We start from the raw sequence: 16,395 nt of genomic DNA on the forward strand, positions 1-16,395 counted from the left end.
CACTTGCCCGTCTCTCGTGGTGGTGGCTCATGTCAAGTTTCGTGAAATGAAGTATGAGAAGTACACCAATGTCCACAGTGGTACACACCTGTGCGCCAACCCAGGAAAGAAGCAGGGAGCCTTGTGGTACACCTACATACTCAGCCTGGTGTTCAAAGCTGGCTTTGATGCAGGCTTCCTCTATATTTTGTACTTAATTTATCCTTTTGACATGCCAAGAAATTTAAAAATGCACTGAGAAACCTTGTCCAAAATACAGTTGGGCTACATCTACATGCTACATCTCCCATCCTACAGAAAAGAAAATCTTCACCTTCTTTATGGTGGTCACCTCTTCTGATTACCAAGAAAATTTGCAAGTGCCTGCTCAAACAGCAAGACTATTACAGAAGGGTTGCTCCAAGAGTCTCATCCACTCAAAACAGCAGCAACATGCACACTGTGCACGTGTACAGAAAACATAAACCATAACAACACGGTGGGAGGAGCCCACAGTAAGCATCCTGCCCCTGGCCTAATACAATAAATGAATGCCAACGCTTATTAAAGTCTGAGATCGTCCACATAGCATTGATTAACTGCTAAAGTACACTCAAGAGTCTCTTGAAATCTGGGCAGCACTTACCTTGGGAAGTCTTTACATTATGCACATGAACTCCTCAATGATTTACTCATAAAATGCATTAAATGCTTCATGGACATGCACAAGTAAATCATGTTTACAGAAATCATGCTTTCACATATCCCAATTCAACAACACCCTTTTATTCTAGGTGCACATACTTTAAAGCACTAAATAGACTACTGCAAAGTACTAAATTACATCATTATTTTGTGTACACTATCAGGGTAGTTTGACTTAAACCAGTTATGACTCTTAATTTAAAGTACTTATTTACTTTATTTATTCATAGCATTACAGTTAACATTCAAACTTGGGCTTTACACCAGAGCCAAAGAATATAGGGCATTTATTTTTAAATGTCAGGTCAGGGCAAATTCTCACATTTACTGAGGAAGATTTTCAAATGTTTTAAATGGAGACAAGTATATCATTAATTGCAATATATGCAAACAATGTTTTGATGCCTTTTTAGTGTTGCTGCTATTAATTACACAACATTAATTGTTTTATTTATAATCTTGTTATGGTTTAAAAGAACGGATAAAAAGCATTTAATAATGGCAGGCTCCACTTATGACGACAATAATAACTCCACATAGTTTGACTTTGGTCAGTGTGTGTTTGTTTCTCTCTCTCTCTCTCTCTCTCTAAACATTTTCAGTATGTGTCTGTACAGAAACTGACAACAATAAAGTAAAAAAGTGTGACAACTAGCCCCAGTCTCCCATTTATATGAGGAAAGACAACATTTTATAAAAGCCAAGAAATGTCATGTACATCCTCAATCACTCATTAACAAGGTAGCACATATCGTTATTACCTCAATATAACAAGTTCCATCCTCCTCCAAATATGGTTTCCAAAACAAAACGTTTCACTATATAAACAGTGACTCACAGTTTCTGCTATGAGCAATTTTCAATGCTTTCACCAATCAGATCGAAAATACGAGGCTTCCTTTTGACAAACGTGAAAACGCACCAATCAGCTTCAGGAGGCGGGCCTTAATAAATACAGCCGAATCGCTCCGTTTGCTAAGATCCTCCGCGGAATGAGTTATCGATACGGACAGGTAAAGTCTGTTTTCCGGGTTTAGATATTTTACATATATATGTATCTTTTATGTCTATGTGATTCTTGCATATTTGTCTTGCGGTCTAAACTTTTAATGTTAGTGTACTGGGAAATTGTGCAGAATGATGTTCATTCTGATCGCGTGAACTTTGTAGAAACAGCCTTTTTTTTAGGCTAGTCGGTTAGCCCTGTAGCTAATATGAAACATTTAAGTGGTAACAGTTATTTGTGTGTCTGTTGAGAGCGAGCTGTTCAGTCATGTATCATAATGTAAAAATGACCATATGTTATGTTGAAGTATTGAAGTATGAAAGATGTTACGTCTTTATTTTACATAATGTCATACAAAATAGAGATGTAACTTACCTTAACCTTTACCATCTATTTATATACCGTAGTTTCTACAGTTATTGTGACTGGTGTAAAATCACAATAATAATAATAATAAAAGTATGAGTTTACAAGTATGACTCAGTATTATGTTATGGTACAAACTTCCGTGAAACACAAGAGAAGAAGACGTTACATATTCTCCAATCACTTTCTTTGTATGGGTGGGTGGGGGGGGGACATGCCTTGAAAGTGAATGGTGACTAAATATGTCATTCTGCTTAAAATATCTCCTATATTAATATTATAAATAGTATATTAAATCAGTATAGTAATAAAAGTAAAACTATATAAATGTTAGTATTCCACGGAAGAAATAAAATCATACAGAATAACATGAGGTTGAGTAAATGATGACAGAATTCACATTTTTACCTAAACACTTTAATTTGATTATAACCCTATATTTATTGTTTTGGTGACATATTTGCTGTTGCTTATGCCATTTAACCGCATCTAATTCTCTGTTGGTGTTTTATTTTACAGTTTAGCATTTCAAGTTACTCATGTTTATTGCAATACAAACTGGTCATTATTTGGTTTTGAAAGGGTTATACGGGAGCAGGTGGTAACACTCCCCAGCACCACCCGCCTCCTGGGGCACCGTATGGAGGTGGTCCCACTGGTGGACAGTATGGTTCACCTTATGGCGGTGCCCCTCCAGGGCAGCAGTATGGTGGCGGGGCTCCATACGGGTCTTATGGTCAACCTGGTCCAAGAGCGCCGTATGGTGGGGGCCAAGCTCCAGGTGGTCCTTACGGAGGTTATGGACAACCCCAGGGTGGACCATATAGTCAGCAGGCACCTGCAGGTTAGAGACGTGTAACTCTGTTTTGTTTTCATTTGGCTGAGTATAATGTTGAGTATATTCATATATGTCTAAATTATTTTTATGTGTGTGTTTGTACAGTGGCCCCCAAAATAATTTTTAGACACGTAAGCCAAACTTAAGGATGTCATTACATTTAATAACTAAATAGCATTTATTTTAAAGATGGCGTAAACTGCATTACATCAGGTGTTTGAAAAAAATCCATATACATTTTTCAGTTTGATTTTAAATGTCAAAAAATTTATGAATTAAACTTTTATTCAGCAAGGACACAATTAATTGATTAAAAGTGACAGAAAATACGTTACCATTGAACAATTTTCTATTTCAAATAAATGCTGTTCTTTTGAAAGTTCTATTCATGACAGAATCCTGAAAAAAAAAGTACCACGATTTCCACAAATATATTAAGCAGCACAGCTGTTTTCAGAATTTATAATAATATGAAATGTTTCTTGAGCAGCAAATCACCATATTAAAATAATTTCTGATGGATAGTGTGACATTGAAGTCTGGAGTAGTGACTGCTAAAAATTCAGCTTTGCCGTCACATGAATAAATTGCATTTTAGAATATTAAAATAGAAAACACTTATTTTAAATTGTAATAATATTCACAACATTACTTCTGTCATTACGTTTAATCAAATAAATGCAGCCTGAATAATATACAGTAATTGAAGCAAATAAATGTGATCTTATGGGAATGTGATTATGGATTTGGAATGTAGAGGAATAGGAATGTGGTTTGGTATATAATATGTGACCCTGGACCACAAAACCAATCATAAGGGTGAATTTTTTAAAATATTTTTAAAATTTGTTTGTTAGGATAGGACAATATTTGGCTGAGATTATTTGAAAATCTGAAATCTGAGGGTGCAAAAAAAATCAAAATATTGAGAAAATTGCCTTTAAAGTTGTCCAAATGAAGTTCTTAGCAATGCATATTACTAACCAAAAATTAAGTTTTGATATATTTACGGTAAGAAATGTACAAAATGTCTTCATGGAACATAATCTTTACTTAATATCCTAATGATTTTTGGCATAAAAGAAAAATCGATAATTTTGACCCATACAATGTTTTTTTGGCTATTGCTACAAATATACCCCAGCGACTTAAGACGCTCAAGGTTTTGTGATCCAGGGTCACATATATAACTTTTCTTATCAGAATGTTTTCCACAGCTTCATACATCTGCAAATGCACTGTAATTAAATTTGTTTGTTAGGATAGGACAATATTTGGCTGAGATTATTTGAAAATCTGGAATCTGAGGGTGCAAAAAAAATCTAAATTTGAGAAAATCATCTTTAAAGTTGTTCAAATGAAGTTCTTAGCAATGCATATTACTAATCAAACATTAAGTTTTGATATATTTACGGTAGGAAATGTACAAAATATCTTCAAGGAACATGATCTTTACTTAATATCCTAATGATTTTTGGTATTTAAAGTTGTCCAAATGAAGTTCTTAGCAATGCATATTACTAACCAAAAATTAAGTTTTGATATATTTACGGTAAGAAATGTACAAAATGTCTTCATGGAACATAATCTTTACTTAATATCCTAATGATTTTTGGCATAAAAGAAAAATCGATAATTTTGACCCATACAATGTTTTTTTGGCTATTGCTACAAATATACCCCAGCGACTTAAGACGCTCAAGGTTTTGTGATCCAGGGTCACATATATAACTTTTCTTATCAGAATGTTTTCCACAGCTTCATACATCTGCAAATGCACTGTAATAGTTTTTGATCCAGCAGGTGAATTTGTCCACATTAGGGCTGCACGATAAATCGCATGCAATATTTAATGCGCAACTTGTCAGAAAGCCGGTTCTGTAATCAGCGGTAAATCTCCATCACCTGCGGGCTTTCACATTGAGCAGCTTTAACTACACAGAGCCGTTGTTCACTGACGAGCTGCGCAAAAAAAACGCTCGAATATGATCGTGGTTTTGCGCAGCTCGTCAGGAGTGGTAGGCAGTAGGCATGGGCTGATTACCGGTTTCAAGGTAGACCACGATTTGAAAATTTCACGGTTTCAAAACTAACGCTAATATTTTCTGTTCCTGCGGTATGCGCTATTTTTCATGCCTCCTCAAAGACTGAAAGTGTAGGAATCCCTCAGGTTGAGGTCAGTGTAGAGAGTGACACGACCCTCCTCCTCCTGTTGGTGCCAGCGAGCGGTCAGTCACATGTGTGTAGGATGGACGAACTTAAGGAGTTTCCCCTGGAACTCACGCGATCAGCAACCGGCCGTTTTTTGTCTAATTGCAAGCAACTCGTCTCTGTTCTGGACTTGCACAAACTGCGTTGCAATGCAATCGTTTTCCAAAATGTCATTTATGTGAAAATATGAAGTCTGTAAATGCAGTATACTTTCACAAAGCTAGTCAGAACATTCTGTTTTTGCTTCAAATTGGGTTATTATTAAATCAAATTATGTATATAAAATTATATAACTAAATGATATGAAATGATATAAATTATATGTATATGAATTATATAACTAATATTAAATAACCGTAATTACAGATTTAGGTTAAATAAATGTCAGTCTTTATTTTTCTTCTTTTTAGGAAGTAAATCAAAGAAAAAATAAACAAATTCTACTGTTCCTGTAATATTCTGTATGTTGCTCAAAAACAAAATATATTGTTTTGTTTTTTTACCCAGTCATTTAAAATTAACACATTTTAGAGCTGTAACAACAATACCGTGAAACCGTGATATTTTTGCTTAAGGTTATACCGTCAAAATCTCATACCGGCCCATGCCTAGTAGGCAGCAGCTTCAGGCCGGTTTGACTGATGATGTCTGAGTGTCAGGTTTGGCAGCTAAGACTGTCCGAGCCGCTGCCATTTCATCAGGCGTGCAGTGGCTGAGGGCTGTGAATAAAATACGAAAAAGAGAAATTTACGAAGGTGCTGCAGACAAGGTCCTTGATCCTCCTGCACTGCAGCTGTGTCAGATGCCCCTCACTGAATGACTTATGCTGATACACTGCAGGATGACAGTATACTTGTACTGATCTGGTACAGAATGTGCCCACGGGAGAATTAGAGTGATGAGTGTGGTGATTCTGAGTGAAGGGGTTCGTGTGTATGTGTCCTTCGGCATTTATGTCGGTAAGTATTTTGTAATGTCCTGTGGGAAAGGCTGTCAGATTCAAAGACTGTCCTCTGAACAGTGCTTATCCCTCCCGAGGGATACAGTGACTGTCTGTGCTTCACCAAATTGCACAACTTATTCTTGTCCCTCTTGGGATCGAGATGACACATCGCTGACAACCTAGGCTTGCTCACATTTAGGCATAGACATAGACATAGGCTTTTCAAATCTAACCTGTAGGACTGCTTGTCTTCATCATTGGCTCACTGTCGTTTTGCAAATAATAAAGTATTTTTTGTACATTTATGCATATGCTGCATCCTAAACTGCTCCATTCAGTACATAGAGGAATCCACATGTGAATATAAATTAGCTAATTCAATCCCAGCTGTATACACCAGGGTTATTATCGTTAACCAAAACTAAAACCATAAAAACATATTTAAAATACCGTATTGGCCCGAATATAAGACGACCCTGATTATAAGACGATCCCCCCTTTTTCCAGATGTAGCTTTTGGAAAAAGGCTTTTTAAAAACCAAATCTTGTTTTTTCTCAGTAAAACACATTTTGTCTTCAATTATTTTCATATTGCCTATTTTAATTTTTGTTTTGAAAGTATGGTAAAAACTGGTCAAATGTACCAACAATCACATTTAAAAAATATACACTTTTTGATATACCATTAAAAAAAATGGTAGCCCATCTGAATTAGGACATTTAGGCTATCCATCTAATAGTAGCCCACCAAAATATTATTAACAGTAGAAGTTAAATTTTACTGTAGTCTTCAAATCTGGGTACTGTCTTACATTTTAAAATCGCAAAGGGAGTGTGGTCCCATCAGGCTAACGTGACAGTCACGACTCATGCAGCTGTAAGGTTTTCTTTTGTTTTTACTTGCGATCTTTACAACACGCATTACATTATGTATTTCATGGCACACTCGTTTTATGCGTATTTCGCGCCACCTATTGTTGTTGGTGTATTATTGACATTTCAAAGTCTAGACCCTGAATATAAGACGACCGCGTTTTTTCAGATGTATTTCCAAGAAAAAAAACATAGTCTTATATTCGGGTCAATACGGTAAACCCTTTAAAAACATTTTTTTAAATGCATTTATTTATTACGATTTTGTTTTAGCTTGTTGGCAACACAACATTTCTCATTTTCTTTTAGTTTAAGTTGAAGTACTAAAATGGCTAACACTAAAACCTAAAATTGTATAAAAATTATATAGAAAGTTAAAATGACAAAAACACCAAGGCAAAATTACTAAAACGTTAATGTTTTATTATTATAATGAAATATTATAATGATATTAAATATTATTATAATGAATGAGTTATAATAAAAAAAAATTCATAAGTATTAAAAACGTTAATATTATATCAATGATTAGGTTTTGGTGTAATACTATTTTTAGTAAAGTAATTTGTTAAAGTAATTTAATTACTTTTCCCTTGAAAAAGTAAAGCCAGGGATTACTCCTATTTTTTTCTGTAGTTTAATTAGTTATTTCTGATGTAATTGCATTAAATACTGTATAGAATATAGAACAATTCTTTATAAAACAATAGTGAATTTAACATCAAAATTTGACATCTGATGTTAAAATGCATGTTTTAATGTAACCATCTCCCTTTAAATACTTTGGTCTGTTCAAGAATAATTTATGCAGTTTTATATTGTTTCTTTGAAAGAATTATAAGTGCAGTTTCATGTCTATCTTTGTATTGTTCAACTGGTCGAGGTTGATACGGGATTTAAAAAGTAATTAGTGATCTTTGTTGACATGGTTTTATTCCTAAATGCTATTTAGGCCTGAGGTTAACAATGGTTAAATGATTTGTTTTGAACTGACTGAATTATCTCGTATCAACAGAGCATGAAGAAATACATTTGTATCTAACTCACTAATGTAGTGTGTTTTCATGTTGTAGGTAACATTCCTCCCGGTGTGAACCCTGAGGCTTACCAGTGGTTTTGTTCTGTGGATTCAGATCATAGTGGCTACATTAACGCAAAAGAACTGAAGCAAGCACTCATGAATTCCAACAACACCTCTTTCAATGACGAAACCTGCATGATGATGCTCAGTGAGTGTTGCCATTGTTAACATAACCACTCTGATAGCTGTTAAATTACTGAATGGATGCTTATATCACTATAGAACTAAATAACAGAATGCTACAATGTCAAATAAACAATACAACAATAGAGGTCATCTGATGACATCTCCTGTGCCAAAGGAAATTGAAGCAAGAATCAGTGCTTTGTTTCATTTTCAGATATGTTTGACAAGACCAATACCGGACGTGTAGATGTATTTGGTTTCTCTGCACTGTGGACGTTTCTGCAGCAGTGGAGGGCAGTATTCCAACAGTTCGACCGCGACCGATCCGGATCAATTAACAGCAATGAGATGCACCAGGGTGAGTAAATTACAGGTCAGGAGAGAGACCCAAGATAACATGTTTGCAGTAAAGACCACATGTTCACGCTATGTCAACAGTCACCGTCACTAAGGACAGATTCCAGCGTTCCCTGGTAAAATTTACTGGCCATAAATACCAGTCAATAAATTGTATTTTGCATTTTATGTAATTACTATATTTTACAATGTATATAAAATATTAAAGTAGTGCTACTTTTTATATGTATGTATGTATGTATGTATGTATGTATGTATGTGTGTTAACATAATGTCATTCTCATTTCATTCCTGCTGCCTTATAAAAACAACATAAAATTGTACCTTTGGCTTCTTGAAAGCAAGTGTCTGTATGTTATCCTTGAATTTGTCGCTGTGTAACGTAGTAATGATAATAGCTACATAGTCAGCTTGTCAATGCTAAATAACTTTCTAGAACTTGGACAGATTTTTTCAGGTATATGCAACCATGTGGCCAGTGATCTGGACTGCCATGCGCACTTATGCGCCCTATGTGACCTTCCCAGTGGCCTTTGTGGTGGGAGCTGTTGGATACCACCTTGAGTGGTTTATCCGGGGAACTCCTAATGCCCCAGGAGAAGAGAGGGGCATTGCGGAGCAACGGGAGGATAGGAAATTAGAGGAACTGACCGGTCAGGACAGCACACAGGTCGTCAGCCTGAAGGACAAACTGGAATTCACACCAAGGGCAGTGCTGGAAAGAAACCGATCAGAGAAGAGCTAAGTTTGATTAAATGTCACGAAGTCCTGCAAGATTACCTTATAATGAAGTGCAACATCTCAAGCTTTGGGCTCATTTGTCACACTCAACGGCCCCAGGGACAGACACTTTATCAGATTTTTTTTTGTGGGGGATTTCATGTCGATTCCTATGCCACTTCATTAAGCCATCCTAATTATATGGAGTCTTGCTGTAATATTTACCAGGCCAGCTTGTGGAACTTGCCTGCTGAGAGAATTTTTTTTACAACTTTCGTTCTTTGAGATTTCTTACTATTCATCTTCTGCCCTGAGGCATGCAGACACATGATTATATTGCACAAGTCCTAACTTGGAAAGCTTTAATAAGTTTGCCATTCGTGCGCCCTGTCATATGCTTATGAGACTGAAGCTCAAAGAAAGACCACCTTTGTTAAGTTTTGTGTCTGCATGAATAAAAGTGCATCTGTGCAAGGCAACACTTGAGTGGGACTAGAAAATGTTTAAGGCGTTTGAACTTTGAGTGGCTGAAGTGATTCAGAACACTGAGAAATTCATACAAGCTCTGTCATTGTTGTCCTTTGCTAATTAGTGATAATGAACAAGTTCTTCCTCAGTGTCTTTTTGGTTCATGTAAGAACTCTGCACACACTTTGAATATGTCGACCAGAAGGTTTAGCTTGTATTTCAAACCAATTATCTGTGGTTTTGAGTCAATTTGCATGTACAGTACAGTGAACTACCTATGTAGTGCTTTCCTAAGCATTATTATGGCTAAAATATCAGTGATAATTGCACAGCTGAATTTTGTGCTGAAGTGTGTGGGAGACTGCCTTGTGTTCATATAATAAATGTAAAGACAGTTGAATTGTGGTACTGTGTTTGTCAGATGTTCTTTACGTCTAGTGTGAATTTTGCACGTTGCACAACAATGCCAGAAATCATAAATAGGGCTGGGTGTCAATATAGATTTCATGATTGTGTTCAAGTTGTTTTCACTATCTCTTGATTCTTTTCTATTTGAATTTTAATCAATGACAGTAGGTATGTTTCTACTGTAATGTCCATGTTGCTAATATGTGGGGGGAAAATGGTTTCAAACTCATTCAAACCAGTAACTTCTCTTTTTAAACTATTAATTAAAATGAACGACTTGACTTTTTTTTGTGGATTGGGATGCAGTGGTCATGTTGTCCAATATGTTTCTGATATAACCGACTCATAATAGTTCTTTATTTATGAAGCAATTGAAACTAATCATGCTAAATGATTTTGAATACCTACTGCCGAATTGGCCATTCTAAGATGACCCACAAGTTTTTTTTGTTTTGTTGTTGTTGTTGTTCCTTTTTTTAGCAGAAATATATATATATATATATTAATTAAAGGTAAATTACATCAGATTTAATATATATGTAATATAAAATCTGATGTAATTTACCTTTAATATTTCTTACCTTGAAAATAGTCTCAGAAGCTGTCATTGTGTTCAAAAAATATCAAATTAAGTATTATTTTAATTAAGATTGTGAATAATCAGAAAATATTTGTATCCAGCCCCAATCAGTAATTACATTCACTTTTAGATTCATGATGTATAATCAGATCAGTAATTTCATTATTTAAAGTGAAGTGTGTAATTGCTGCATAGATGTTTGTTAAGATTAAAATAAATAAATAACTTGAAGTAATGCATTTACATTGACTTCTATCATTTTGTAGGAGATCTGTATGGTCTGTTTTCTATAATGCACATTCTTTTTCTTTCAGCACGCAACTTGATTAATAGAAACCAGAAGAGCAAGACTTTACAAATCCCCAGAGTGTACTTAATAGAGGTCACCCTAACATTTTCCAGCATAAGTTGTGCTTCATTGCTGCCAACAAGCTAGTGAAGCTTTTATGAGTGCTGATTTGCATCAGCAAAGTGCATAAATGCTGATACCAGGCACCATCGGCTTGTCTGCCCAAAACTTTTCAATAAAATGTTATATTTGAAACAATATTTCAGATGAACTCGGTGAATGGCTTCAAGTCGGCCCTAAAACATTTACATCACTTTAAACTCAATGTAAGTTTTAACTTAAATTTAACTGATTCTTCCCATGTTTTTGTCAATGCTGATTTAAGGGGAAAATGTGTTTAATGTCACTTCAGTGGTTTTCAACCTTTATGATTTTGGCCCCACAACAAAGGCCCCATTATATTTTCCTGTTTGTGTTAAAGGGGTCATATGATGCGATTTCAAGTTGTCCTTTCTCTTTGGAGTGTTACAAGCTGATTGTGCATAGATAAGATCCCTGAAGTTGCAAAGACTAAAGTCTCAAAACCAAAGAGATATTCTTTATCAAAGTTAAGACTCTGTCACGCCCCCCTAAAACGTCTCGTTTTAACACGCCCCCACATATCTACCTCACTATGTGGAAATATTAGCATAATGCGCCCAAATGTTCACGCAAAGAAAGAAGGCGTGGTTTCAGTAACCGCAGTTAGTGTTGAAGCAGCATGTCAGGGAGACGCTGTGTGTTTCTAGGCGAAAGCAAAATCACTTTATTTGGCCTTCCGAAAGTAGATGCATTTAGGAATCTTTACGATTACTTACAACAGAACAGCAATGCATTTTATGGACGACCGTTTCGTGAACCTAGGAGAGGAGGTAATTCTGACTTTGCAATGACAATCTGGCGCTTCTGAATCAGCTACTGTTTTGTTATTAGTTTAAGTATTTGCTATTGACTGTTCAAATGCGGAGTTTTGCGCATTGTGTGTGTGTGCGCACGCGTGTGTGTTTGTGTGAGAGAGAGAGGGTCATATCACAGTGGAGTCAGCTGTCTTAACCGCGGCTTGTGTACTGCATCATTACTGTGTCTTTATAAAAAACATTTTATTCACAGTTTCTTCCCAATATTTTAGACTTTAGCATAACTAGAAACATTTTCATTTATTTATTTATTTAAAATTATTTACACCATTTGTAACTACATCACACTTCATCATGCAATTTGACATAATACTACCACTATTTTACACAGAACATTAAAAAAAATGTAGATTCAAAAATGCACACAATGTTCAAAGCTCCACAAAGATTTTACTGTTCCAGTTCTAGAAATCACACTTTTAAAATCAGGATATATTATCATACAGGTTTTTACAGTTGAAAAATTTGTTGTTTTGACTTATTTAAAATCATTTTAAGTCATCTTGAGGTCTCCTTGGACGTTTTCTGAGGCCCCTTAGTGGGCCCCAGACCCCTAGTTGAGAATCTGTCACATACTGTATGTCCTATTTAGCAGATATTTTGACAAAAACATTAAAAATGTGAAAGTTAAGTGAGCTATAATTGGATAAAATAGCTATAATCTAGAGAGGACTGTTTGAGTGATTCTGTTCAGAAATAAGGATTCGTTTTTCTTTGGCCAATGAAAGCAATCATTGTGATTGCTCAGACTGCGTTTGAAACTTTCTCTCTGAGGTTAATTTATTATTATTATTATTATGCAGCCTTACGAGAATGTCATGCCTGCTTATGGGTCAGATGACCTGCTGTATTTGTACGAGTACTCCTATTCCTGTGTCCAGTTGTGTGAGAGAGGATGTGGTGTCTGGATTGTTTGTGCCTAAACAGGTAGGAGACCGTGGGTTTTGTGCTGGAAAGGTGCTAGTATGTCCCAGAGGACAAACAGCCCTATTGTTCCTGAGTGATAGGAAGAAGGAACGACGCCTGCCGGCCTCTCTCAGCCCCTCAGTCAGGATGTCTACAGCCTCTCTGCACAATTACAGCATAATTATTCACTATAGATTCCCATCAGCGACAGAAACAATGGAGGGACACTCAAAATCCTCGCCTTTCCCATGAGCTCAGCTGTTCAGTTCCCACAACCATTTCTTCTGTCCCTCTTTGAATCTTTTTAGATGGTTAGAAAACTGACTTCCATTTCCCTAGGGTCTTATCAATACCCCATTGTCCCATTCCAATTGTGTGTCCTACCACTTATTTTGGCACAAAAAAAAGAAGTTATTATGGTTCCTGATTATTATATTCAAAAATAATCATGAAGTTCAAATATTGATTATGAATACTATCTCTTACGGTTATGGTGGAATTCATCACAATAATATAATTAGTTTTTTGAAGGTTTGAAAAATATACCACAAGTGCCTGATTATTTTTGAGCACAAGGTATTGTTTTTCATTACATTTAGTATTATTGTTTTTTATTTAAAAAAAAAATCTCATCCAGGAGATATTATGATTCCTGATTATTATTGGCAAGAAATAATCATGAAGTTAAAATATTCATTATTAATACTGATACTTACATTTGTGGTGGAATTTGTCACAATAATGCCAATTATGGAAAGAAAACCTGCCACAAATCCCTGATATTTTTAGCATTAGGCATTGTTTGTCATCAGTTTCATTATTGCTTAAAGCTTGAAACCTTAGTAATGGTTTATAGTTGGGTTATTATTTTATCAATGACTCATGTCTGTCTTGTATGACTGTGTACTATCTGATCAGCTCCTTATCTAGATAAAGAAGCAATGCACTCTGACTCATCTGTTTCTCTCTTTGAAATAAGCTGTTCATATGGTGATGTAATGGGTAAAAAATGAAAATCTCATCGACTTAAACTGCAAACCCAAGCCATATACTGTATAGTGTATACTGTACAGAATAGCATAGAGACTGGTGGAGAGCTGCTTAAAATACCCTAGCAACCATATAGCAATGCACTAAAACTCATCAAAAACACCTTGGTAATTATATAGCAACACTCTGGCAATATGTTGTATTGGCAGTTGTGTATAGGTAAGTACCATTCCTATTGTATAGATTATAGAAACATCTTTCATTGACAAATCATTTCATGTTGTATTGTACTTGCACGCAGTTCACAGTTTGAAGAGCTGATGACATCCTGGAACTGCTGCAGGTGGGATTTTACCAAAAAAACAATGTAACAATGCCCACCGTTTTTCCATTGTAAGGTTGAACAAGCCTGAACAGCCAGTGCCTGGAGTGACCAATGGAAAAATCAGGGAGCAGATACAAGTAACAAGCCTATTTCCTCCAGGTTGTTTAAATTAAGGATCCAGTTATCCATAATTTTTTTTGGCTACCTGATAGCTAGACATTTGTTCTATGAACTAAGATACTTCAGTTTTAATGGTTGTGACATTACACAAATACTTAGACATTTTCAACATATCTTCCAAAGAAAGAATGCCGTACAGGTTTGGAACAACATGAAGATAAACAAACGTTATCAGAATTAAAATGTTTGAACATTAGTTTAGAAACTTGAGATCATTAGTGTGATTTTCTCAGTTTTTAGGCCTCTGTTTTACTTTTGTGGATTTTTTGACTTCTTGTTATGGCTATCACTGAGAAGACATGGTTTTTAATCAGTTCAGCTGGCAGGAAATACATGTGTCCGTTTTGTACTGCATACATTGGCATATTTGCCTGATACTGCGGCCTTTAGACCCCCTACAGAAAGAAGTTTGGCACTCAGGCTTAAGTCCCCATGGGAAGCAGATTGACTGGCCACTCGAAGCCACGTCTCATCCAGAAAACACCCACACATGTCCAAGCCCAGCACATACTGCAGCTTCTAAGGTACATAGTTCATAGAGTGCTTTAAAACCTGTTTGTTTTTTTCTGTCTGAGGCTGGTAAGCAGGGAAAGGGAAATGCATCAGCGTTTGGAACAACAATATCAGGATGCAGGGAGCGACCCACAAGAGGTGGCAGCTCATTTTAATTGGTGCTACTCTGTACAAATCACCTAAGGGCATGCGGGCAGGCAGTGTCCCTGCTGGGTTTCACAAATAGAATGACCTTTGTGACTGTATTCAGCAACGTAACCTCATAATAGCTTGAAGAGAGCAGGCATCCATGACTTGGGTTTTTTTCGTATCTAAAATGACAGACATCTGTTTGGCTTGTTAAAACAACTTTGCTGGTCTGTTTGATGCACGTGTGGGCATATTAAAGCACAGCTGGCACGGTTCAGCTTTTGTAGGTGGTAGGCGGAAGAAAAACAAAAGGAAACACTGCAGAACAAGGGCTTTTTTCCAACCTAAACGGCTCTATCAAATGGAGAGAGTTTGACAGTCTACCAGTCTCTCGTTCACTCTTTCTCTTTGGCAGCTGAGGGGAACTAAAGAGGTCAGTCCTCACCAGCTGTTTGCTGACCCACACATCTTGGCAAGAGGTGGCAGCTCATTTTAATTGGTGCTACTCTGTGCAAATCACCTAAGGGCATGCGGGCAGGCAGTGTCCCTGCTGGGTTTCACAAATAGAATGACCTTTGTGACTGTATTCGGCAACGTAACCTCATAATAGCTTGAAGAGAGCAGGCATCCATGACTTGGGTTTTTTTCGAATCTAAAATGACAGACATCTGTTTGGCTTGTTAAAACAACTTTGCTGGTCTGTTTGATGCACGTGTGGGCATATTAAAGCACAGCTGGCACGGTTCAGCTTTTGTAGGTGGTAGGCGGAAGAAAAACAAAAGGAAACACTGCAGAACAAGGGCTTTTTTCCAACCTAAACGGCTCTATCAAATGGAGAGAGTTTGACAGTCTACCAGTCTCTCGTTCACTCTTTCTCTTTGGCAGCTGAGGGGAACTAAAGAGGTCAGTCCTCACCAGCTGTTTGCTGACCCACACATCTTGTGTAGCACCTCTAAAACCTTGTATTGGCAAGAGATGAAAGGCTAACCGTTCGTGCAGGCCAGCTGTGATAGAGAGAACTATGCATTGGGCAAAGACTACAGGTTATGGTTGGCCACCCCACAAGCACAAGACTCATTAATCTTTCATAGACTGGAGCCCAACAGCGCAGATAACACCCTCTAATAAAACACAATTTCCATTAGTCAGCTAAGCATACCTTTTGAAAGGAAAAAAGCACTTTTTTTCATTTCTTATTCTCATTGTATTGTTTTGATTTGACCCTTTCCTTAAGAAACTGTCCCACCTTTTAAATTACCCATCATTCCCTTTTTCCTGTTACAGAAAAGTGCTTATCATTGTTGAAACGGCTTAACATTGCTAAAAATTACTGCTGAGGAATGTGCTGTACTCTTGGCCAGACAGGAAAATAAAGGCCTTGATGATATTAGAGGGCTATCTACTCTGAAAACTTTTGAAATATTTTAAAATGACCAACATATAACA

General features: G+C 36.4%; 2 protein-coding genes and 1 long non-coding RNA gene across 3 annotated transcripts; 2 read left to right on the forward strand and 1 right to left on the reverse strand.

The window, feature by feature from the left end:
- The first annotated feature begins 1,649 nt into the window (after positions 1 to 1,649).
- Positions 1,650 to 8,631, forward strand: LOC107555951 (peflin-like). The gene is made up of 4 exons (XM_016238911.1): positions 1,650 to 1,697; positions 2,639 to 2,900; positions 7,995 to 8,150; positions 8,343 to 8,631. Exons 1-4 carry the CDS (start codon positions 1,677 to 1,679, stop codon positions 8,492 to 8,494), a joined length of 591 nt encoding a protein of 196 aa, XP_016094397.1. The 5' UTR covers positions 1,650 to 1,676; the 3' UTR covers positions 8,495 to 8,631.
- On the reverse strand, positions 2,279 to 10,553 carry LOC107555953 (uncharacterized). Its single transcript, XR_001605231.1, has 4 exons — positions 9,809 to 10,553; positions 9,766 to 9,770; positions 5,919 to 5,925; positions 2,279 to 2,292 (listed from the first exon to the last, which is right to left on the reverse strand). It is a non-coding gene; the product is annotated as an uncharacterized lncRNA (long non-coding RNA).
- LOC107555952 (small integral membrane protein 12) lies at positions 8,920 to 9,812 on the forward strand. Its single transcript, XM_016238912.1, has one exon. It carries the CDS (start codon positions 8,955 to 8,957, stop codon positions 9,228 to 9,230), a length of 276 nt encoding a protein of 91 aa, XP_016094398.1. The 5' UTR covers positions 8,920 to 8,954; the 3' UTR covers positions 9,231 to 9,812.
- Positions 10,554 to 16,395: the final 5,842 nt, after the last annotated feature.

The sequence above is a fragment of the Sinocyclocheilus grahami genome, unplaced genomic scaffold (assembly GCF_001515645.1).
Source record: "Sinocyclocheilus grahami isolate Dianchi unplaced genomic scaffold, SAMN03320097.WGS_v1.1 scaffold550.1, whole genome shotgun sequence".
Lineage (NCBI taxonomy): Eukaryota > Metazoa > Chordata > Actinopteri > Cypriniformes > Cyprinidae > Sinocyclocheilus > Sinocyclocheilus grahami.